The following is a 26,797-nucleotide window of genomic DNA, read 5'->3' as shown; positions in this document are numbered from 1 at the left end:
ACAGTCAGAGCATTATTCTGTTTTCAAAATCTTGTGAAACCTGCTGTTTCCCATTTATTCTGTCAAATAATTTTTTCCACTATATAATTTGCTGTTTTTGATTTACACTTTTTTATAATCCTTTCGACTTTGCCTGATGAAATTTATTTGTGATTTTATCGATCCTCAACGTAACTTACCCCCGCCTGTTCTTTAAGAGGCATTCGGTGCGGCAGTGAAAAGTTTCAATCGGCCTTCAGTGTCATCCCAGCTGCCACTGGGGAAGTGTTTTGGACGGTTAGGTGCTAGTATATGAATTACATAATTTACTTACCGCCATTTTCGTTGATCACGTCTAATTACATTTGTGGACCTTTCTCGTTCGTGTGTCCTTCGACGCGTGTTTTTGGCTTTCCGTGTCCTTTTGTGCCAAGGGGTTGCCACTTGGCATGTGGAATAGATCACCTACGTATCGCCATGTTCGTTGATCATGTCTAACCACATTTATGATCCTCTTTCGTTTGTATGTCCTCCAAAGCGGTTGCCACTGGAGAATTATCTTGGGCAGTCTGTTGCTGGAATGCAAATTGTATGATTTGCGTACCGCCATCTTCATTATCTAACCACATCTCTGACCCTTTGGTGACCCTCCGTCTTGTACCCTCTGGTTACCGTGGAATAAGCGTGTTGGTTCCTTTTGATTTTGGCATGGGTATTACATGAAGTACCTCTGTCTTCGAAGTCTGGTCACAATAGATACGTCTGTTTAACTTGTTGGACGAATTTTCATTTTGGTTATTCTGTTCGGCCATTTAATATCCTTCGCTGAAAGTTGCTTTCGTACACAAAGAGGGATTTTTCGTGATAAACTGTACGTTTTAGGCACTCAACTGGGTATGTTAGAATCGATAAACTACGAAACACACGTAATCTCAGCTGGAGTATCTGGTTGACCTCCAAACTGGTATAAGTTTCTTGAATGCTGAGCTGGCTATGCGTGTTCCCAACTCTATCTTGGAATCACCCCTGTGCTTCCAATGTCAATAGGTAATTATCCGGAATAATTGGTAGTTGTAATATTCTCTGCTTGAATATGTTTCTGCTATTCAATTTTTGTTACTCGCAGAACATGATGATCGTCTTTTTTGAGTCGGTAATTATCGGTAACCATCTGCAATTGGTAATTATCTGCTATAATCGGTCATTGTAAATATTATCTCCTAGAATATGTTTCTGCTGTGTGATTTTCTGCTATTTTCAAAGCATGATAATCGTCTTTTAGTAAACATACTATCATAACTGTCGTTTTTCAGGTTCAAGTGATGAAGAGGATAGTGAAAGTGATGAAAGTGAGGGAGAAAAAAACTCACGATCTGAGAGTCGGACTCAAAATGTGGGTGGGCAGAGTGCAATAGACCAAGCGGGGCCAGAGGTGACCCTTCTGGTGAATCACCGGAGGAGATTCCTATTGACTAAGATTATTTTGCCGAAAAAGTGTCGGACGATATTGGACAGTGATAGTGCATTTATAGTGGCCAAGTATTTAGCTTCAAAGAGACCTTTCTCAATGAGCTTTGAGAGGTACCTGAAACGGGTGAGTTTAACCTATTTAATTTATTTTGTAAACTTGTAATAGTTACAAATTGATAGTGGCCAATTGGTTTTTATAGTGGCAAAGTGATTAGCTTAAAAGTTATTCTTTTCTATGAGCTTTGAGATTTACCGAAACAGGATAGTTTGAGCTATTCAATATATTGCTTATAATAGTTGCAAATTGATTGTGGCCAAGTGGCTTTTATAGTGGCTAAGTATTTAGCCGCAAAGAAATGTTTCTCTATGAACTTTGAGTCACCTAAACGGGCGTTTGACCCATTTAACTGAACTCGTAAATTAGTTCCAACTTGATAGTGCCCAAGTGGCTTTAATAGTGGGCAAGTATTTATCTTCAAAGAGACCTTTGTGGTATAAACTCTTAGAGGTGCCCGAAATGACCCGCTGTACTTATTTAATTTATTTCACTTAATAATAATACAAATTTAGAGTAAACAATGGCATTTTTAGTGGCCAAGTATTTGGTTTTAAAGATACTTTTTTCCACCCTCATTGCTCTTATGATATGCACTGTAACCGGGAATGTCAACCATATTGGAGAGTGAATAACGTCAAGACCAATGGAATTTCGAAACCGGCCAATTGGGGGGCTATTGGTCAAATTTTTGGCCTAGTGGGCAAACTTTGTGCTCACTTCGAATTACATTCCGAGTAGAAGTGCGATTTGGAACACTATACTCCAGTTAGTAAACTTTATATTTCCCTAAATTTGCCTTCGAGCGTTAATAGTTGTGAAAGCAATTAAGTGTGATAGGATAGTTTCGCTTGCAGAATAGTTTCACTTTCAGGAAAAGAACTGACAAGTCGATTTGGATAGTATAGAATTCTCTGTTGCTGAGCAACAGAGTTCCCACATTGATCATCCGAAAGTACAAGAAGAATTGATGGATCGAAATTCTGAATTGAATCTCAAAATTTTGATTTCTCACGAAACAGAATAGTTTTGCTCTCATACTGTTGTTAGACTCGTAAGAACAATGGGCTGATTCCTTTTTTTTTGTAAACAAAGAAGTAAGAATTTTTTTTTAATTCCCTAGAAAATGATTCATTTGTGATATATGACCTGATCCGCCCGAGTGAAGCTAGGGCCACCAGAAAGCCCGCGGAATGTGATTTTTACCAGAAATTTGAGTGACGAGGTGTGGTCTTTCGTCGATTTGTTTTTAATAAATTAGCACATTTATCACACTTGTGAGAATAAGGTATTGTTGGAATGTTCTAAATTTAATTTTAAAATTTAGAATTTACTAAAAGTGGTTATATTCTTTTTGTTCAGTGTGTTGACTAATTCTTTTTTTTGTTAACTAGTTCTAAAAAGTTTACTTTCTTTTGTACCTAGACTTTTTAAACGTCACAACAATACAACACTATGAACTCTTTAACGGCTCATGTGGCATTGTTATCTGTTCTTCAATGTTGCACACAACTCTAAATCTTGGGGGGGGGGGGTCAGGGTATTTTTTTGCAGGGAATAGGGATTGAAATTACGATAGATGTATTTTTTTTAGTTCCATTTATTTTTTGAAGGTTTGCCTATTAACCAGTGGTGGGTGTGACCCCCGTCCCCATTTTTTATGTCAAAAAGTACATCCTGTTATTTTTATCGTAATTTATTTGTTTTCTTTTAAGATAGTACAAGCCTTGTTCGAGAATGCGATTGCCATTCGAACCAAGGCAATGAAGTGTTTATCCCAGATTGTTGAATGCGATGCTGGTGTCCTTGCCTTGGAAGATATGCAGTTGGGCGTGAAAAAATCTATTTCGGACACCTCGACTCAAGTCCGAGAAGCGGCTGTCGACCTCCTTGGGAAGTTTGTCGTCTCAAGACCTGATCTCATTGATGCTTATTATGAAACCATCAGTCAACGAATTCTGGTAATTTAGCTAAGAACTTTTATAGTAATTTAGTTCAAATTCCATTTATTATGTAATTAAGCCTTATTCCCAGAATTAGTAGCTCTTAAAGGTGATTTGATTAAGAATTCCTCATTATTCGAAAAATTGGATAAATCTCAAAATAATTTCGACTTTTATAACTCCTTCTGAACTTGGAACCAATCCACAAAACCCTTGATTCCCATCCATGTCTTTAAAAACAAAGAAAATCACCCTTTCCTTCGATAGGCAGCAGTGATATACCTCCTTAAAAATATTTTTCGTCAAGTCTACCAGGCTACCCCAAGGTTGTACAGAAGTGCGTAAAAGCTCATTTTAAAATTACTGCTCATATCTTCAAACCTTTAATACATTCATCTTGATAACACTAAATAATCTTTGACAAAAAAAAACGCGCTTTTTGTGTGTCGTTATCTATATGACTACATGGACGGCGCAATGACACCATGCTAAAATGCTCTATTATAGTTAATTTGAGTAGATAATTTTAGTTTAATTTGCAATAACTTCAAAAAATTAGATAAATCTCAAAATAATTTCGACTTTTATAACTCCTTCTGAACTTGGAACCAATCCACAAAACTCTTGATTCCCATCCATGTCTTTAAAAACAAAGAAAATCACCCTTCAAAAAATTATTCAAAAAATAATTAAAAAAATAGTAGATTATTTTAGTTTAATTTGCAATAACTTCAAAAAATTGGTTTGCCAATTACTAAGTCCCAGACGAGAAAAGGCCGAAGGTTTTTACATAGGCCGAAAACCAAAGGCCAAGGGCTTTTTTTAGCTCAAGTACGGAGTGAAGATGAAAAGATACGTGTAACAAAAATTAAAAAACAACAAAAGTTAAAGAGCTCTGGAAAAGTATTTAATAGATCATCAAATAAGTACATAATTTTTAATTTTTCATGAAATAACATTTTACTGTTGACAATTCTTTTTCACTAATGAGTATTTTTTTTGTAAAAGTATTGTGAAAAAGCTGAATATGTCTACATGAGCCTAAACTTGTTTTTTTGCTATATTTAAAGTGGATAAATTCGAAATCCGATTTTTGGCTGATACGATAGAGTGCAAGATTGGGGAGGAAGTGTGTGTATTTGCACGCAGTAGAATGGTCGGAAGCAATTGTGAGGGAGTAAAAGGATAAAAACATGAATTGTGAGGGAGTAAAAGGGAGTAAAGCGTAAAAGGATGGGAGTAGTACCAAGAATAGTAATTATTTTAAAATAAAAATTACTATTAGAATATTCACACATATTATTTAATTATTAATTTTTTATAAGAATAATTACATACAGATAATATAATATCTATAGCAATAACTTAAGCATATTGATTAAGTTTTTAATAGTATGTTTTACATCCTGAAACTGTTTATTGTTTATATTGATATACCAACTTTCCGTTTTCATGCTGTCATTGTATTGATAAATGGGGTCATTTGGAATTTGACCCAAGGAGGGATAAGTTTCGTTCATAAGATAATTCCTAAAATTTTCGAAATTTTTGGGTTGTCAAAGTTTTAATTTCCATATTTTCGATAAAAGTTTTAATTTCCATATATTCCAGGTTTTATTTATTTCTTATTTTTTACCATAACCTCATTTATCACCCAAAATTTACTAATTTTATTCAACTTTTTGCTAAAAATAAAATAAAAACTATGATGTACAAGAGCCTAGCACAGTGCATGCTTAAAGAACAAGTTTCAGTCCAGATCCTATAAGGTAACACACCTTGAATCAGTAGCTTTAAAGACATATTATTTACTAGAATTTCAAAATATCAAGATCTGATAAAATATGTATTATAAATTCCGCATCTTCGTGAGCCCTGTTTACATTATTGATCAGACTTGTAATTAGGAATTTCAAAATACATAGTACTAAATTTCGATTATAAAATATTAACTGCTCTAGCTTAGTATGGTTATCAGTATTTTGTTTAAGCTAGCAGGTTTTTTGTTTTGTCTTATCAATTCCAGTGGTACGTGACTTCTAAGACACACTGTATAGTTTTATTTTTCGTTCACTATCAGCTAAAGCGAAAACGTCTAGATCTAGCCTCAGTAAGTAGAACTTAACTGTTTAGTTGCTGTACGAAATATTTGAACCAACTATTCACATCCCTGGCAAAAAGGAATTGGCCAAGTTTTTTTTATTATCAATTTTGCTGTCTGTCTGTACATGGATGTTTGATTGTAACTCTGTCCTCTTTTACTCTAAGAAAATGCCAGGAAGGAGGCGGAGCCAAAAAGAAAGAAAAAATCATAATTTGAAAATCTCGATTTGTAAAATCTTCTAAAAAATTCGTTGTAATTCCCAAAGATTTTATTGTATGTACTGCAATTCTTGTTTGTTGTTGTAGCGCCTAGATTTGGCGGAGGTGTGGATATATGTGAAGTCGTATGCTAATTCGCTGGACATTGCATATTCCGAAAACATCGCTTTTTTTATTACCCACATTCATTTACCTTGGCAAAAGAGAAGGGATATAAACTCGAAGAGTCCGTCGACGTATGTAATGATAAAAAATATAGATATATATATATATATATATAGATAGATATTTATTGCAATAAAAGCCGCTTTGGGCCATGGCAAAAAAAAAGGAAAATCACACAAAATAATAGCACATAATAATAACACTCATAGCAAAGTATAGTAGCCTACATAACAATAACAACGCAGAATTACAAAACAAAACAAAAACCTAATACAGCACATAATACCATTAAACTAACATACATAGATAGATGTATGTTACATCTATCAAGGGCCATGACTACAAAAAATAACAAACAAGAAATCAACTTACACAGACACAACAATAATTTCAACACTCAACACACCCCATTAACAAAAATCTATCTTTATGTGACATACCCAATTTTATATATTTTGCTATCATTCTTATTGTCCCATAATTTTTTGATCCCATTACTGAAACCAACCACTCACTTGTCCCCACATTATCAAAAAATAATTCTTTCCTTAAATCCTGTAATAATAGGCAATAAATTGTAATAATAAATGCTGGAATAGTTGAAATTTTGTATATCAATTTTCTGTCGCATCTCGAATTCCTTATAAAACCTTCTTTGTCTAACAAATGTGCTGTTTATTTGTCACTGTAGTGCGGTGTGTTGATGACTACTTCGACTCTTGTCTGCTCAGAGGCGGTTTTAAGGGATGAACAGAGGGGGTGCTTGCCCTAGGAACAGAAATTTTAGGGGTGCAAAATTTCAAGTAAATAATCTAACGGTTGCAATCATTTTGTAACTTTTCAAATTTATTTTTATTAAAGTAAGGTAGAGGACGTAATTAATGAATGAAACTAATTAATAAAATAATTAATTAGCTGATAAAATAAAAATAAACAATTTAATAATAATTAAAATAATTGAATTAACAAAATTAATAATAATTATATCAATAATTAATTTAAATAATAAATTGAAAAATAAAAGATAAATTATCAATTAATTAATAAATTGAAAATAATTTCGTTAATAAATAAAAATATTGTTAAAACTCGGCCTAAAATTTTATGGGAGACAGGGGGAGGGGGGCGGCTAAGTAACGTTTTGTCCTGGCGTAAGAGAGGCCAGAGCCGCCACTATGTCTACTGTCTTAACCTTGCATTGAAAGTTAGCTCTTGTAAAATTACAAGCTACTATACTGGTTGATTTCTTTTCCTGTTTTTGATTTGCTATAGCTGTTGGTTTTTAATTTTAGGATTGTGGCGTGAGCGTTCGAAAACGGGTGATAAAAATACTGAAGGATATTTGTATAGAAACTCCCGACTTTCCAAAAATACCAGAGATGTGTGTTAAGATGATTCGAAGGGTAAATGATGAAGAGAGTAAGTACTTTGCACAATTACATTTTATAAATATAATATATATATATATATATATATATATATATATATATATATATATATATATATATATATATATATATATATACGTATATATATGTATATTTATTTATTATATTAATACATGTTTATCTATTATATATTTTTTATGCCCAGGGTGTTTTCAAATTAATTTATTTAAAGCGCAGTACCAGGGTTCACGCTCAGTGAAAAGGAAGATAGTTGTTTAAACGTCTTTTGCAAAACAACTTTAATTCAATTTATTTTATTCGGCCAACCTTTTGCATATTCATAGCGAGAAATCATTACACTATGGACAATCAAATTAAGTTGTTATATGCTTCTTAATTTACTTAGCAGCCAAAGAGTAGGGGTAACTCATAAGAGCGGGAACTGGCCCTAGTGCCAGTTCCCAGTACTAGTGCCGGGAACTAGAAATTCAACTCCATCTAGCGTTTAGCGAAGCTTCGCACCTTTTCAAGCTCTGTAATAATTTTGTTTAAGGAACAGAGATCCGATATTTATTAAACTTACAACTTCCTTAATTTTACCAGTTATAGATCTTTTTTTTACACCTTATAATGACAGTAAATTGCCAGGAAATAAAAATGCGCCATTAAAAAAAAAAACCTATCCAAATATATGCCATATATAAAATTATTACTCATTTTATAAGATATTGCAATTCCTTTCAAACGAGTCGTTTAACAGCTCTCTATGATTTTCCAGAATTCTGGTAGCGGCGAGAAAAAAAAAGAAAAGAAAAAACAGAGGACACATCAATGCTACCCATGCAAAACGAGAATGACTTTGAAAAAATGATGTCATTTTCACTTGTTGTTAGATATTGTCTATAATCCATCCATCCTAGGCTAGAACTAGGGTAGATATCCGTAGAATTAAGGGATGATCGAGATTTTTGGTTTGACTCATGACGGACAGTTTCGAAGTGTTGCTGCTTTCTGGGGGATGCTCATAGTCGGTTCATTAACGATATTATTAATTAAAATAATTAGGGCCATTTATTATTAGACGAAAACATTATTTCTAAGGCAATGTCAAATTTTTAAAATCTGTATTCTGTGCACTGTGCAGTGGTATATACATCTTGAATTTTTCGGACTAGAGCTCAATATATGTTTATTTAAAACCAAAATCATGATTTTGTCAGCCTGTAGCTGGTATCAAAGCCATATCCCGGGGAAGGGGAGGGGGGCTACCGGGTTTAACCCCCCCTCGACATTTTTGTTTGACTTATAAAAACGTAACGATAATGCGTATGCACAAACTTTTGTTGCACATTAAAAAAAATATGCCCTCCTCCCCCTGAATAAAAATCCTGGATTATCCCCTTTGAATGGGGGGGGGGTATGTTGCTTAACTTCAGGTTATTATGCATTGAATTATTATTTCGTTTTATTTGCAGTTGCTGTGAAGAAGCTAGTTATGGAAACATTCCACAATCTGTGGTTCACTCCTGTTAAAGAGAAGCCCAGTTTAGATATAGAAAGCCTCCAAAGAAAAGTTTCAAACATCACAGATGTCGTTGCCGCGTCTCAGGATGTTGGCACAGAATTTTTTGAAAGCCTTTTAGATTCTGTAAGCATTTGTAAATTTGTTGCTATTTCTTTTTAAATTTTTCATTACTCTTTATTTTTAATTGATCTAATTTTAGCAATGGATAATTATTCATTAGCATTTATTAAGGTGTTCAATACCTTAAAATAATTTTTCTCTTAAGGCTTTGTTGGACGTCTCAAGACAAAGGAGCCTTGGGTAAATCTACCCAGTAGCACAAGAAAGAACCAAAGTAATTTTGGTAAAAATTGACAGGGGCTTAAATGTGCCAGCTGATGGAAAAGCTAACGAGAGGCTAGTTTAAAATAAAGGAGACATGTTGTCTCTTGCTAATTCTTTAGTGCTGTATATTCAATGTATATACGACATAAACAATATGTACCCTGTGTCGCAAGGTTTTCATTCAAGGCGGGTAGCAGAACAGTGAGCTCCCTAAGGTGTCAAATTATTTAATGGCACTTCCTTTGAGATGACTTTGAATGTTTTCAATGCAGTTATGCTAGAATACCTTTAGGGATTGCCCTTTCCTGAAGATTAAAAAGAACTTTCTAATGATTCATCGTTTCTAATGATGCAAGTTTTATTACTACTACTACTAACAATTACTGCAGCACTACTTGCGCGAGGCCGACACAGATCCGACACGCACGCTCCTCATCCATCCCAATCTATTCAAAGCTTCCCTCTTTACACCCTCCCGGGAAGTACCCATTTTCCTTAAATCTTTCTTTACGACATCCTCCCATTTCAGCCGCGGACGACCTGCTTTCTGTTTAACCTTAGACGGCTAGCCGAAAAGGAAAATCTTTAGCAATCTGTGATCCTTCATCTGCAGAACGTGTCCTAGCCATCTCAATCTTTCTCTCATTGTAAGTCCTAGAAAGCAGGGTTTAACCGTGCTTTCCCTGCAGCGTACAGTTTGAGATACAGTTAATCAGTCGGGTACCCGAAATAATCCATAGGCAATTCCTCTGAAAAACATCTAGCAGATCCTTCTCCGTTTTGCGAAGCACCCACGCTTCAGACCTTGACCACTGTCATCACTGTAGCTTCCAATGTTCTAGTCTTGGTTTGTAAGCTTATTTATTACAATTTTTTTTTCAATTGGGAAAAAATACCCTATCTTCACTACATACACTGAATTTACCTAGGTCAGTGAAGCCGTCCACTTGGTCAATCTTCTCGTTACCCTGCATCACCCTTTCGTCTTCACTTGTTTCCTAGTCTTAGCGACTCGTTCTTAACATTAGTTTTCAAACCTATTGTTGGACCCTGAATTCGCAAAACCTCTAAATTTTCATTCATTTTGCTCACACTTTCATTTATGATGCTTAAATCATCAGCATAATATAAGTCCAGGGAAGTTGTTCTTCTCCATTGGATACCGTTTTTCTCATTGCCTTTCCTGTACTTCTTCCATCAAAATTATCAATATAAATGGGGATACAACCCTGCTTAACTCCTGATATAATAAAAAAAACCATGTTCTAACTTCATTTCCTACCTTAACCGCATCAGTGTTATTCTCTTACAAAGAGAACAACACTGTGTGAATAGCAAGTGTTATTCTCACTAATCACTTTAATGTATTTGTCTGATGTATTGTACAAGGGTAAGACCTTTGCTGAATCAAACTTTTGTTCATAATCTATAAAACTGAGGACTCCTTGTCTTAGGACTCAGGCACATCTCAATTAATAATCTAAGAGTAAAAATTTTGTTGACACATCCTCTACCCTTCCTAAAACCGTGTTATTCTTCCCTTAAAACTTTATTTACGACATCTACAAATCTAAAAAGTATCATCATGTTAAGTAATTTGCTTCCTATGGCTATAGGAACCAAGCTAATGTCTGTAATTTCCATACTCACTCTTATTTCTTTTCTTATAGAGGATTTAATTAGAGTTTTCCTAAAATCGCTAGGTAATTCCCCTGAAAAAAAAAAAAAATCATATTCATATTCTTGTGTAACTTCTTTCTAGCCTCATAACCCCGATAATCTAAAAAGCTCATTTACCACACTATCAGCACCCGGGGCCTTATTGTTTTAGGATCTCTTAGAACTATCACTAATTCTTCTCTATAAAATAAATCTTCCTTCACTTCTAAAGTGTCACAAACTTGTTCATTCCTCTCTATATCTTTTCCTTTAACTCTATCATGGTTCAGTGCATTCTCAAAATGTTCCAACCATCTCTCTTTAACTCTTCCCTTTCTAATTATTGCCCTGTTCCTATCTAAGTCAAAATAGACGAGATAGGGTGACCCTTTAAGTATCAAATCGTTTCAAGTTTTCACGTATTTCTTTTTTATAATTATTGAGGCATTTTTCAATATTTTGTTTTCTTGTCTATTCCCTTTATCTCCATGAACGTATAAGGTATTTTGCCCATACCCATGTGTGATGATACATTTAGTTTGAAGACAGGCTCAGGCAAGGCGCTTGGTAACATATGCTAACCATATTTCTTTGTAGGCTCAGGGTTCCAATTTTAAAGTGTTTCTTGGAAGTTTTTGAAAGCCTATTTCATTCTGAATGCAATTTTACATATTTTGAATTTTATTACTGTTTTGGTGAATTTTTTTTTATTAACGTTTATTTTAATTTCATTAATGGTCAAATGTGTAGCCTGGATTTCATTAAAAAAAAACAAAAAAAAAAAACAACAAGTTTTTTCAACTGAAAGTAAGGAGCTTAAAAGAGAAATTATTACGTATATTAGGGGGTTCGCCCAATACCTCGCTCTTAACGCTAAAGTTCGAATTTTGTTCAAATCACAAATCCCTGAATCACAAAGGCCGTTTAATTAGAATAGATAGCTTTTTTGAAATTACAAAAAAAACTTTAGCGTAAAGAACGAGTTACTGACGATGGGGCGAATCTCCTCATTTAAGTAATAATTTCTATTTGTTTTAAGTTTTAATGTTGCTCCTTACTTTCAGTTGAAAAAACTTGCTTTTTTTATTTAATTTCTAATCGTTTTTTAAATAATGCTGGGAAATCCGGCGCCCCCTTCATAGATATGTCCCTTCCCCCAAGGAAAAATGTTCTATGGGAAATATCTTCCCCTGTAATCCCCTCCTCCGACCCTCTGCCCTCCACCAGAAAAATCTCTCCTGTAAGCGTGAGTATACTTCCCGGTAACCAATACTATATGTAAACAATGGGCAAAGTTCATAACTTGCAACCCTTAATTGAATTTTCGACTATTCTGAACAAAATGTCTATCTCAAACTTTTGATTGTGCGACTTTGGAAAAAAATGAGCGTGGGAGGGGGCCAAGTTGCCCTCCATTTTTTTTCGTCACTTAAAAAGGGCACTAGAACTTTTAATTTCCGTTCGAATGAGCCCTCTCGCGATATTCTAGGACTACTGGATCGATACGATCACCCCTAAAAAAAAACACAAAAAAACACGCATCCGTGATCTTTCTTCTGGCAAAAAAAATCTACATTTTTGCAGATAGGAGCTTGAAACATCTACAGTAGTGATTTCTGTTACGCTGAATATGATGGTTTGATTTTCATTAAGATTCTATCACTTTTAGGGGTGTTTCCTTCTTTTTTCGAAAATAAGGCAAATTTTTTCAGGATCGTAACTTTTGATGGGTTAGACAAGATTTGATAAAACTTATATATTTGAAATCAGCATAAAAATCCGATTCTTTTGATGTATCTACTAATATCAAAATTCTGTTTTTTAGAGTTTCGGTTATTATTGAGCTGGGTCGCTTTTTACAAACAGTTCGTTACCACGAACTGTTTGATGTATGTAATGAATTTCCCCATTGTTTTGTTAAACTGTTAAATCATTTTGGAGAAAATAGTGACGTATGTAAAATTCAGTGAATGTGTATAATTCAGGCTATATATATGAAATTCGGTTTCTAAAGGTATGTCTGTTTCTTAACTATTTCAATAGTCAGTTAATAGAAAAATTTACCAAATAATCTAGGTCACGACTTGGGTGAAGGTCGTTTTGACTCTTATTTTTGGAAAAAAACATTATTCATATGAATACCTTCACAAATACTTTGAATAGTTTTAATAAATTTTTCTGTAAGATAAGACGTTTATTCAGAAAAATTACTATCACAAGCCTTGAAGGGCCAAATTTGAACTTAGGAGTCATAAAAAAAGCAATGTCAGTTAAAAAGATAAAAAAAAGAAGATAAAGCTAAAAAAAAATATATAATATATCAATTAAAGGGGCAAATATACAAAAAAAAGGGAGGGAGTTACAAAACAAGCGAACAAAATAAAAAACTTGGGCAACACCAAGACAAAATAAAAAAAAATAAAACAAACTAATGGGATATTTTGCAAATTTTTTTCCGTAATGAAGGGATACATGTATCTGGAGGTAAAGATGTGAATGGGGAACAAGATAAGAATGAGTTCAGAAACAATCAAAGGTGCCCGGACTATGGTTGGGGGGGGGGGGGTCCATTTTGGAAACCCTATTGGACGCCAGACCGAGACAAAGCGAAATTCATGTGCTCAAGTGTTTCCAATCTGACTTTTTTTTAAGAAGATAAGATTATGGAGCCTTAGCTTCTTCAAAAATTATTCGCAGGACTTTTTTTGGGTGAAATCATTTTGTTTGATTCTTGGCGGGATATGTCAGGCAAACTGGCACCCTGGCATCATCCTGAAGATGAGTGCTAGATACCAGTGCTAAAATAAAACAAAAGTATGTGCTAAATACTTTACAAGTACATTACAATTTAATTTTATTGTCGATAGTATATAATAATTTGTCTGAATAAATGTGCAAAAAGGTTTGCCGAATAAAATAAAAGTTATTTTGTGAAAGGGACTAAAAAAAGAAGGTCTTTTCTATTCACCGAGCAAAGCTCTGTCCTCTGGTGCTACTATTAATACTACTAGTACTACTACTACTACCATAACTACTGCTATTGCTCTGTCCCCTAGTGCTGCTAATAATACTCGGTCCCCTGGTACTTATTCGTCATCCTATCAAATCTGTTTTAGCTCTTCAAACCAAAGGAGGACAAAGAAGACTCAACCAAAGTGGCAACAGAGCCACCCAAGTCCTTGTTAACTGCCAGTACTCAAATAGTTGACTGCCTTGTGGACCATGTCCTGCGATTGGAAGGTTGTAGAGATAATCAAAATGCTGATGAGAGCCAGTCCAGAGGTTCTAGTGTTCGATTAGTGGCCTGTTTGAGGACACTTTATATGTTTGCTAAGATCCGTCCTTCTTTGGTTGTGAAACATGGGATTACGCTCCAACCGTACCTGAGTATAAGATGCCAGGTAACTTTTTTTAAATCAGTCTTTTTATTTTTTTTTTGAAATTTTGGATTTGAGTCGATAAGTTGGGTAATGTTGCTCTGCATGAGAATATAAATTAATTATGAATGTAGTATGCTCCTTATAAAGAATACAGTTGATTAGTTAATATTCCCGTAAAAACCTGAGTTCATTAATAATTAATATTGATTCAGAGTCTAAAGTGAAGGTATTTATATTAATTTGGATATTTGATTAACCAGTAAACTTTTCAGTAAATTCTCATCCCAGTAAGGTAAGGTAAGGTAAGGCTACTTTACATTTCCCATTATTTGTCAAAGGATTAGGATTCCCAGTGAAATGCCTAGCACATCCTCACTACCTGATTTAAACTAATTAACGGATTGACTCGTTTATATATGTGTGATGTCACGCTATTAAAAGATTAACCAGTTCATATCTGGAATTGTGTCTGATATATCGAGAGAGTTCTCGTCTGATGAGAAGCAATATATGTATTCACCTGTTTTGAACTTTATTCAAGTAAACGTTGAAGCAGGCATTGAGGATGAAATAGTTATAAAACATGCTGCTGACTTTTTGGACATTTCCTGTGTTTTTGCTGCTAAAAAATCTCTCTATGCCTCTGTTTCTCCGCCTGAGTCTTGCCCGAAACGTACAGGCCAAAAAGCTTTAGTTAACCATCTCAAGGATATTATTGAGCTTTTCCGAAAATGTTATTCTGATTGATTACACGCTCCTGCTTACATAATTTGCATACCTACTGAAGTTCCTGTTATGCCAGCAATAGCTTATTCCCGTTTAGCTACTAAGGTAAATAAAATTCAACAAAATCTTGGAAGTTATAAATGGAAAGTTAACACCTTATGAGCTTAATTTCCCACAAATTGCTCCTGCTAGTGACGCCCCTGATGGTTTCGCCACCGTTATTATCTCAAAACATGCCTCCAAATGTGAATAATCCAGCTAAACGTAAAGAATTGATCGATGAAATTATGGACATGAATTTGTTGTCAACTTACGATCTGTGGATGATAAACTAGTTGTGAAAATTGAAGATTTGGCTGCAAAAGACTTCTGCAAATCCGTTTCGTCTGTTCTTAATAATTCGAAGGCAAATTGATTGAAAAAAAGTTCTATGGTCTCCTTAGAGGAATTGAGCATGATTATGATTTATCGAATATATTGGATTGTGATGGAGTCACTGATGCCACTAGAGTTGGCAATGCTAAGACGGTTAAGCTCACTTTTCGGGACAACGCAGCACTTAAATATTCGCTTAGAATTGGATTGAAAATTAATTATGAATTTCTACGTGTTGTTGAGTTCCAAGCTATTCCTCATTGCTGCCACAAGTGCCGGTCTCCTGACCACTTTGTAGCTACCTGCCAGAGGCCTATTCTGAAATGTACGAGATGTTCGGGTCCTCACGAATCAACTAAAGACTCGCCTTGCAACCTGCCCCCCAAATGTGCGAATTGTGCTGGCGATCATGTATCTTATAGCCTTAAATGTCCTAAGCTTAATTGTTGCAAAATCTGATCGGAAATGAATCAAAAATCTACTAGTATATGCTCTTTTAATATTAATGGAACCAAGGACAAAGATATATGCAATGACAGTCTGTTGAGCTCTTTTGATGTAGTCTTACTTCAAGAACATTTATTGACAGGTGCCAGTCTTAATTTTTTCCGTAGAAGTCCAGATCATATCGTATTTACCACGAATGCACGGTGTACACGTGGTCGACCTTCAGGAGGTCTGGTGTGTATCATCAAGCGTCAACTCTGCTATTTTCCCCTAAGTGTTAGGGTTCTGATGATCATTATCTCGCGATCAGATGTGGCAATATTGTTTTAATTAACGTTTACCTGCCGCATAACGAGAATAATATGCTTTCTTATACTGCCTGTTTCAAGCTAAAAAATCTAATCGCTGGGATCTGTGCGGATGGATACGATTGGTTATTAATTGGTAATTTGAATTGTGGTGTAAATTCGACGTCTCCCCGATCCGAAACCCTCTTAAATGGCCCTACCCCCGGCTTTCGGATTATGAATAGATCTGCTATACACATATATTTATAATACTGGTTCTTGCTCTAGCCTTGACCATTGTATCTGCTCAGCCGATCTATCGACATCTAGCGTTCCATTCGTTGCCGTACTCATAAACCTATGTGGAACATTAACCCTGAGCTAAAGAAAATTAAAAATCAAGCAAAATTATGGCTCCGAATTTGGATTGCCTGCGGGCGTCCGTCTAGTGGTAATGTTTTTAGTTAACTGATGTTATAGTCAAGGAAAAATAAAAAAAAGCTCAACATTTGTTTTACCATTTTTTTGCACCTCAGGGCAGTAGCGCCAATTGAGGATCACCCTAGTTATAGAAAGTTTTTTTTTTTGCTATTTTCAACGAAAAGAAGCAAAAACTTCCTCCCTCTGAATTTCGAGAAACTTATTCATCCCCCCATCCACAGTCTACCCTATATGTTTCCTAATATTTTTCAGTGCCTCAGAGATGACGAAAAAATTCTAGTGATTGCTGTTTGGGAGATAATTGATTCATTTCAACAATTACTGGCATGTATGCAGAGATCTGTTCCGGGGAGGGGGGGATTTATCAAGTAGCGCCATTTTATGAAAATATAAAACATCCTTCAAAAACCACAAGTTATACCTCTAGTTGTAGTAATAGAGATGTTTTGTATAAGCAGTGGTGACAAGCCTGATCTTCCACGAACTTTTGTGCTTGTTCAGATTCATTATTGTAAGATCATATTTTTTCTTTTTCAAATTCGTGATATGGTATTTTCTTTAGACCCAAGGTGATCAACTTGTGGTTGGCGCCGTTGCCAAAACTCTAGCACTAATAATTCCACTGATGGAGCATCCAAGTGAAAGTTTTTTGTCTCAGTTGGAGTCCGATTGTATTAAAATCATTTGTCTCCATGGACCAGACATGGCGACTCCATGCATGAAGTGCCTCGACTCGGTCACAAATCGAATGACGAAAAATTACAAGCTTATCCAGGACTTGTTCCGAAGGTGCTATGGTGAGTACTTTTTATTCATCGATTTCCTTTACGTTTTGTAATAATGAAATTACTAAACAAGAATACGTCGGAAAACGGAGCAAAAAAAGAAGTAGGTTACAGTCACTTCAAAAAGGAAGAAAAATTCGAATATCTCGGTTGAGACCACAGTTCATATAATTATCCAGTAAGCTTATCGCAGATCATTTCTGGTCTTCGTTCTCGGTGCGAACAAAAAGCTCCTCCCACTTCTTTCTGCATTAGCGGGTTAGTCTGTTTCCGATTGTTTCTAACAAAGTGCATTATTCGTAAAGCGGGTTTCCACTTGTTTCCGATTAGATCACAGTCTGACTTGTCTACCCGTGAAAAGATCTGATGCCGCCTATGTTTCTATCTGCAAAAACGTTCTCTGGAGCACTCGCACCTTGGTCCGGGTTTTTATAATGGGTGAGATAGGGAAAGATCATACTGGATAATTATATAAACTGTGGTTGAGACTAGCCCCTGTTCATTGCAAAAAAAAAGTTTTTTTTTGCATGGCTTAAAATTCTTTTGTTGGTTTAAGTGTTGTCTTATCGTCTGTTTGACCTATATCTATAATCCCAGGGGACCAAGCTTCGCATAGTGAAGCAAGTTTACACACGAAAGTGTGTCTGGTGAATTTACCTCCTATGTTGACCCCCCCCCTCCCCCCGAGAAAATGCGATCCCCTTGTCCTGAGTCACACAAGAAAAAACCTTTTCATATAATTTTGCTAGACTTAGTTACATTTAGTTACTAAGTTTTGGCCTTGTTAGCTCATGAATTTTTTGTGCCAAAACTATATAAAGGAAAAATAAACTTTCTTTACTTAAAATCCAAAAATCTTTTGTTGAATATCTTGCTAAGATCACTCTCATAGTTCAGTTGACCTGTCCTTTAAATCTGCAAAGTTCAGTTAAGCTGCAAGGCGGTTTGTTAATTAGGCAAACGCTGCAGACGAATTTGATTCAAATACGAGATTAAACACAATGCAAAAATTAACCGAGACTGGAACGTTTAAGAATAGTAGTGACATGATTACTGGAATGGGGAAACAAATTTCCCTAATGTTATGAAAAATAAACCAGGAAAAATTATCTGAACAGTGTTCTATTTACGATTCTTGAAAATCACTTCTTTCTATTATTTGGCTTCACGGTTAACGCGAATTGGCTCCACCATACCTCCAATTACCTCGAATTACCTCCAAGGGCAGAGAAAGAGCTGGTTGCCCTCTTAACGCTTTTTTTTCTCTTAAAAAGCGCTCTTGAACTTCCGATGATTAAACACAATGCCAAAATTAACCGAGACTGGAACGTTTAAGAGTAGTAGTAGTATAGTAGTGACAGTAGTATAGTAGTATAAGAATAGAATTGTAGTGGCATGATTACTGGGATGGGGAAACAAATTTCCCTAAAGTTATGGCCTATCCAGATCGTGTTTTCACATAAGAAAATGTTGGTATGTTAATTTTCAGAAAAAAATGGCAAAAGCAAAATGTGCAAGAACCAAAATGTTGGCTTTCTAGTGACTTTCTATTTCTATTTCACCAGGTTTTTAACATATGATTAATATGTGAAAAAAACGGCCTAATTTATGACCTAAAATACTTATATTAAGGGCTAGACAAATTATTCCTCAAGTATTGTATTGGAAATATTCAGTTTGGTCAAAATCTCAAACTTAACTAAGGAACCGTAAAAAAACGGCGTTAATCTAGAAGTAAGGTCTAGGTCGAGAGCTTCCCGAAAATTTCACGTGTTTATTGAATAAGGCCACTTTTGTTATGAAAAATGCTGTGCTTATCACGTCCTAATAAATGTTGTTGAGCAACACTACTGCTACCACTTTTTTTTTCTTTTTGATCAAAAATTTCTATCTTCATTATTTTAGAAGAAATTTTGCTTAATTGGCTATTGTTTTCGCATTAGTTGTCTTGCAACTGATGATTGACCTAGTCAAATTTGATTTCTAGAAGCGTAAAATATAGGCTTTAATATATAAGAAAGGCCTAGGCCAGAAGTTGGCCAAAAACTTCACCGTATTTATTAATTACGGAGTTTTTAGCTTGAAAACGCTTTGCTTATCCTGCTGTAATAGATTTTGTGGACCAACACTGCTGTCATCGCATTTTCCTAATAAGATCTTTTCTAGAGGGGGAAAGGTGGACAAATTCTTGTCGTCAGAACGGCTAAAAGAACGGTTGGTCTCGATGAAACTTCACGGGAAGTAATACCCAATATTCTGGTTGTGCCTTTTGCATATCACAACACAACTTCTATTGTTGATAGAAAGTTTTGATGGTTTTTAAATACTCGTCATTAGAACTAGTCACAGAAGTAGTCATCAGACTCAACCAAACTTTGTTTAGATTAAAAACAAGTATCCTAGTTGTGCTTTTTGGGGTTTATGCTGGGTGTGAACCCTACAAATATCTGTGCAGAAATACGCCCAAAAATGATTGAGTTCACTAGATCACTAGAAATCTATTGCAAAAGAACTTCAGCATCAATTTTCGCAAAGCACTTCATAGATTTTCCGGAATCCTGCAGTAAATCCTTTATTCAGCATATCGATCTATATTCTAAAGAAAAATTTCCAATCTGGGTTTTCATTTCATCAAAACACTGATGTAACTATGCCATGCAAATATCCCCCTCCCCGTGGATATACTTCCAAGGAAGTATAAAAACATTAATACTGATTTCGCCAATATTGATGGTGATAAATTTTCAAGTTTCGTTCCCCCTCCTTAATTAGCCCCTCTGAGGACAACCAACCACAATTTTTAGCAAGCAAGTTTCACCCCTGCTTCGGGATTGCGCGCCAGAGTGCAGAAACAGAAATTAAAATTTTTTGAATAGGTTTTTTTAATCGAGGTGGTTAGCGAACCGTCTAAATAAAAAATACCGAATAATCGGATATTTACTTTAGATTTTCTTTTTCAACAGCCAAACTGAATGATTTCAAAGCTTTCTACGAGTCTCGGATTGATGATCAATCGCTTATCAGCCAAAAACCTTCCTTTCGCCGTGCCTTGTTTATTATTGGACTCATTGTCCAACACTTTGACTTGACTAAACCGGAAATCAGAGGAGATCTTACTGTAAGCATACTTTCACTATTTAATTTTTATTTACTATTCTTTTCCCTCATTTTCCCTTTTCATACTTATTATATTCCGTTTTACATTTTATATCCTCCTATTTATATTCGGCAGTTCTAGCCGAGTGGTTGGTGCTTTAGACTTGAAACCATAATGATATAGCAAAATAGAGATTTGGAAAATAGTGCCTGCACTGGGCTGCTGCACCGAGTTCGAGTCCCGGTGTCACTGGTTATTTGGTTTTGAAAGGGTGTTCGTGGTTTGACTCAGTAAACTTAGCCACAGTCGACCCAGCTCTAGATGGGTACCCGGAGTAATCAGGGGAAAATGCACGAGAAACGTTGAATGATTTGTCCCCAATTATGTATTGCACTCTCGGCCGGAGGCAGAAAATCAAGAGATCGGTACCTGCGCTGCGCAAACCGAAACATAAATTTAACATCGACTTTGTTTCGTTTATTTTATTGTATTTCTTGTATTTTATTGCTTCCTTCATTTTCCGTTTTTACGTGCGCCTGAAGTATGTTATTTACAAGTAAGGGTATTGAATGTAAACTATTAAGAGTACGTTTTTCCAATTTGAAAGTCTTCTTTTCGGGTTTGTTTAGTTTTACCCCCTTTTTTGCCATTTTTTATGTTGGTATCCCAATTCCTCTTTTTTCCTTCCCCCTCCCCTTTCTTTTTTCAGCGCTGAGAATGGACGGTGAATACTGTTCCAAAATATAATATGGCTCAGTGGCTAAGTACAAGCTGGGAATTCACTTATAAATTAGAGGAAGTATTAGCAATGAAAGACCAACATTTTCATTTCTAAAGACCTTTCATTAATTTAATCAGCAAAAAATATTCAAGCATATTCTTTGTACTCATGAAGTATATACATAATATTCACTCCTTTTGCAAATATAATTTTCATAATAAAATTTGAATACGGGATTTGTGGAAAGGTTCCCCTATTCGAAGACCTTCAATCTAATTAGCTGTCGTATGGCAAATAGTACCTTGAAGATTAGTTTACTAAGATAAAGAGAGCTTGGAAAATATAGATCAAAGATAATTCAATTATTTTTCTTGGAAAGTTGGCCGCAGATTTATTCGCCTCCATCCTTAATTTCTCAGCTGAAGTGTTAAATTACCTTTAAGGATAGTGAAAAGAGAATCTGATTGTTTAAATTAGTTAAGGTGATACCGTACCTTATTGGTCATTTGTCGAGCTTCCGCGTCGGCCGACCGTAACGAAGACGAAGAGCCCATTAGTGAATTTTCCAGGGACTTGCCATTATCGAGAGTTGATTAGGATTTGTAATTTGACTGAAAAGACAGTGAAACTTAAACGTCTTTTTTGTCGGTGAGCTAGTCAGTCAAAGAGGGTGACACCACAAGAAGTTCCAAAACCGGCTAATTTGCTCAAATGATAATTCCTTTGAGCTGAATTTTAACGGTTTCCTTGCAGGGATTCTAAAACATTTTTAGTTACTGCCTTTCTTCAGCCGTAAAAAGAAAAATTTTGCTCTGTTTAACCGAAAAAACAATCAACTTGATGACATAATTTTCATTAAAATTGAATAGGCCTATCTGTATCCGGCTCAAAATTGGAGAAGTTAAATGGTCTTTCTAAGATTTCTGGGAAACTGATGTCGTCTTTTGGTTTTCTGTCATACGTTTGGATGTCTTATCCAAGGGGTCTAAGGATTTCTTACTTGTATTTCTACAAGTCGGATTTTTTTTTGGGGGGATGGGGTGGTCGAACCCGGTATCACTCCTCCTGTATAGGCCCCTGTTACAGGTTGTGAATGTGATGTACCCAATGGCATTAACTTCAGACTTTTTCTTGGGAAGGGGGTGCATTTTCAGTATCTGGGGGAGGAGCAAATTTGTCTCTTTTAAATTGTCCAATGAAATTACCCCAAAAAGTTAATTTTCAAAGAAAATACCCCCAAAAAAGATATTCTTCAAAATATGACATAGTAAAATCTGCCCCTCCCCCTAATTGACGCCACTGGTGGTACCTTATGTTTTCAAACCAAATAAATTCATTTTTAAGAGTTTACCATAAATTTTCACAACTTCTTCCGTCGAAGCTTGACATAGCGAATAACTACTTTGAATAAACATCTGTTATTGCAGCCGGAGATCAAAGATGAAGTAATAGAAAAGCTAATGTTTTTTCTGTCGCTGGAGGATGCTGATGTTCAGCTTTATACACTTCAGGCTTTTGGGACAGTTTGTCTTCGGCATGCGGATGTGATGATGACATCGCAGTTTAGTCGAATTTATTTGTATTTTCTTGATTCTCCGTTGGCACCTCTTATTCTTAAAAGACAGGTGAGTCTTAGTTTCAGTAGAGAAGGGTGTCTTCTTTTTATAATTCAGTCGGATTTATTTGTTTTTTGTAGGTTTTCCGCTAGCGTCTCATACTCTGAAAAGCAAGTAAGTAATTCTTTTTACAACAGAGTAGGAATTTGCATTATTTCTTCTGGCAAATTAGTTTGCCTCTTGGAAATTGAAATTTAGTTAAACTGAGAAATTGAAGACTGAATTAAACTGGCAGACTGAATTTAGAAAAAAAAAACTGGATTGAGAAACTGAATAGCTTCTTTTTTTTTTTTTTTTTTTTTTATATATAATTCCCACCTCCTCTTCTCTCGGTGACTTTCAAATTTTCTTTAACAATATCTCATAATTTATTTAATGTCACCTACTCTTTTCTTAAAAAAAAAACTTCTTCAAAAGAATCCATATATTAAATTTATATAAAATTGAGCATTCCAAAATATATCAGGTTATAAAAATAGAGGTATACTACATTTCAAATTTCATATACCTTTTAGGTTCATCCGATATCTCAGGCTGCCCTTCCCCCTTAGGGCACCCCTTCCATCGTGACCTTAAATTACACTTTTCAAATCCTTTTTCATCAACCTCTATTTCCCCCGATATATAATTTACTTTTAACCCCATCCCCCCCCCCCCAAAAAAAAGAGAAAGAAATGAAAAACTCTACCTTTACAAAAAAATACTAATAGGTAGAATGTCTCATTATCCCTTTACTTCATTTCCTTTAACTTTATTACTCATCTTACCTTTCCCCTTTGGCTGCTCAATTCTCTTTAAACTTTATCTTTATCCTACTTTTAAAACTTCTCAAATCCCTTTAAAACTTTATCTTTATCCTACTTTCAATACTTATTTCTTTATCATTCTTTTATTCCTTTTTTAAATAACAACAATTCAATTTCTAATTAAAATTTCTTACAAAAACTTTTTTTTCTCTCTTTCTTTTCCTTTTCTTTTTTTCTTCTTTTTTTCCCTTCCTTCTCTTTTTTCCTCTTTATCTTCTTCAATAGCTTCTTGTTGACAAATTCACAATTTAGTTGGATTTAATTGTATTTCCTTCATTCTACTTTGGTACCTCTTATTCTTAAATGAAAGGTAACTATTTATGTTAAAGCAGGGAAGAGCGGCTTCTCTGTACAGTTTAGTCAAACTTGTATTTATTTCTTTGATTCTCCTCTCATGTTTTATTCCTCGGCCCTTTACCATTTTAAAAGGTCCGATTCCGTTAAGACGTGTCTGTGCATTATCTGTTTCAACTTGAACAATAGCATTAGCTGAACGAAGAACAGTAGTACACCATAAATAACCTTCGATATACAATGTATAAAACTACACATTTTTGCCTTCTTTAAAAAAATGAAATTTAAAGGCAGAGTTAAAGGGTTTTAATATGCGGCCAAACAAGAATTGGGCTGTACCCCCATATTTCTCAAAAAATCATATCTGTTTACCATTCTTTACTTTGACATTGATGCTTAAGAAAGGCTTTGAAAATTTTGCCTTCCCCTTTATGTCCCTACAAGCCCGTGGCAGTTTTTAAGCTCAGAAAGTTTATATGCTATATTAAAGAAGTTTTGAGAAGTCACCTACAATCCGCATTAATTGGAAAGGTGTCTTGTTAACCTACCTCGGCCCTTTACTACCATACGAGGCCAAATTCTGTTAAGACTAGTCTCTGCGTTATTTATCTCGACTTTGAAAAAAGAAGGGAAAAGTTCCAACTTTGTGTGAAAATCCTTCCAAAGGATACGACTTAAAACAAATACGCTATGTGAAACTTTTTCTTTTCTGTTTCTGGCAGTCCATAAAGGTTTGTACAGTCGTGTCATCTTAAAATCTTTCAATCCTTGTGCGTTTGGAAGAAATCATGTAGTTGGGTGAAAATCTTCCCGGGCTTTAATTTGGGCCGTAGAACCACTCCTGAAACTCATATCGGCTGTAGGATAACTGGATTACAACTTTTTGCGAAGCCGATCTCCTTTACGAGAATAATAACTATTCATAACAGTCTCATTTTTTTTTTTCTCACATAGTTCAACTTATGGTCATCTATATCCTTTGAATGTTGTTATGAAGCTTTTCTTAATTGTTAGCTTTTTTTCAATAAAAATGATAGAACACAATTCGTGTATTTTTCAGCTAATACCCGGGTTGCAGTTTCAGCCACTCGTTTTACTTGTCATTTATAATAATAATAATAATAATGAAACAAAATAATATGCTAAATTTTCCTAACATTGGTTATTTACGCATTACGAAGCATAAAATGCATATTTGAAGAATCCCATGTTTTGCCAATGAATGTCTTTTTTGACTCTCGTCTTATACTCTTTGCAAATACATATCATTTTGTTGATTAATCCAACATGACTTTTTTCCCAAATGAAATTAAAGATACATTAAAACTCGCAACGAATAGAATAGAATAATGCTTTATTTTTAAAACTTTTCACAAGCGATATATCTCCGAATATAAGTTCGTGTCAAGAAAATAAAGAAAACAACAACCATCACAAGCACTTCAATGAAATTAGGTTCAGGGACAACAAAATATTAAGAAATATAAACCGACAAAACACAGACAAATAGAAATTAAACAATTAAGAAAAATATTAAAGTAACTAGAATAATGTCATATCAAACAGGTCCTCCATTAAAGGTAAAAATTTAGTCATGAAACGGCATACAATAAAATAAATCATAAAAAAAAAAAAAAAAAAAAAAAAAAAAAAAAAACAAGAGTGTCAAAAGACTTAAAAAAAGGATTCATTAAGAGGTATTGGAGAAGTTAAGGATTTTAATGAAGGTTGGTATAAAGCTATCTAAATATCTTTTTGTTTTAGTTTTTACAGGCTCTAGAATGGGATGGGATTTTTTGCCTCTCTTGGGAGAGGTTTACGTTCAGGATTATGAGAAGGAGGAAAAAGGTCTTCAGTTCGGATGTTGGTTCTCGCATTATCACTTAAAGAATAGAAATTATCCTATGAATGATGAGGGCTACCACCGCTTCAACCTCCGTTTTCATATAAAAGCTGGATCAATACTGCCTGAAAGTATTTTAAAAGACAAGAACAGAGCAAGTTGGCTGCTTCAACTGTTTGTTTATCCACAGCCTTATAATTATTTGCCCGGAAAATTGAATTATTCAAAGCAGATGCAAATAAATACAATCCAAATACAAAAAGTGTAATTTTTTTTAACATGCTCTATCACATTTCTCGTGTGTAAAGGTATTCATTCTTGGAGCATTAAAAAAAGAGACTTAGCTTAGAGATGAGTGGTTGCGCCTCATTTATGAGATAATTTTTGTTTGTTTAAAGTTTAATGTTGCTCTTTATCTTCATTAAAAAGAAAAAACTGTTTATTGCTTCTGTTTTGTCTGAAAAAATTCGGTTTATTTCAACTACTTCATTTGAATTTTTGTTATATTTGAAACCTTTTCATGTTAAAATCAAATACAAGGTAACCTAACTGTTCGTATTTAAAACAATAGGCTATACGAAAAATGTGGTTCAAGACCGCCCTCTATGTCTATAATGAAAGAAAGATTGAGATGGCCAAGGCACATTTTAAGGATAAAGAATGACAGATTTCCTAAGGTTGTTATTTTTGGCCAACCGTTTAAAGCTAAACGGACAGCAGGTTGTCCCTATCAGGAGTGGGAGGACGTCATAAAGAAATATTTAAAGGAAATGGGAAGTTCTTGGGCGGGTGTAAAAAGGGAGGCTTTGAGTAGATTGGGGGGAGGAGGAGTGTGCGTAACTGTGTTGGCCTCAGGCGGCTTGGTGCTGCGGTGAGTTGTTAGTAGTAGTAGTAGTAACTGTTTGTGGGGGGGGGGGGGCAGGAGAACTTCTCTTTTCGAACTCACACTCTTTCTGATAACTTTTAGCTTCTGCATAACAGTGCTTCGAGAACAAAGGCTGCTCTTGGTGTATTTGGTTTACAGCAGTAGTTCCCAACCGATTTCTGGGCCATGCCCCACCAAGTTATTTTTAAAATCCTGATGCCCCTTCGTGATTCTTACTTTTGTTATTAAAAGTTTTGCGTGTATTGACCTGAAGGAACCTAAAA

The 26,797-nt window shown here is 35.0% G+C and overlaps 1 protein-coding gene across 1 annotated transcript in view; it reads left to right on the top strand.

Annotated features, from left to right (window-relative positions):
* The window catches only part of LOC148954114 (nipped-B-like protein), a 131,164-nt gene that overhangs the window by 31,253 nt on the left and 73,114 nt on the right, over positions 1-26,797 (top strand). Inside the window, exons 11-18 of the mRNA XM_089085924.1 lie at positions 1,293-1,573; positions 3,220-3,465; positions 7,227-7,353; positions 8,798-8,970; positions 13,947-14,231; positions 17,049-17,283; positions 20,235-20,389; positions 22,517-22,714. Coding sequence (XP_088942050.1) covers positions 1,293-1,573; positions 3,220-3,465; positions 7,227-7,353; positions 8,798-8,970; positions 13,947-14,231; positions 17,049-17,283; positions 20,235-20,389; positions 22,517-22,714 — 1,700 coding nt within the window. The remainder of the gene's footprint in view (positions 1-1,292; positions 1,574-3,219; positions 3,466-7,226; positions 7,354-8,797; positions 8,971-13,946; positions 14,232-17,048; positions 17,284-20,234; positions 20,390-22,516; positions 22,715-26,797) is intronic.

This window comes from Artemia sp. Qi Xiang Cuo, chromosome 3 (assembly GCF_049724085.1).
Source record: "Artemia sp. Qi Xiang Cuo chromosome 3, ASM4972408v1, whole genome shotgun sequence".
NCBI lineage: Eukaryota > Metazoa > Arthropoda > Branchiopoda > Anostraca > Artemiidae > Artemia > Artemia sp. Qi Xiang Cuo.
This window is presented reverse-complemented; position numbering and strand designations above follow the sequence as displayed.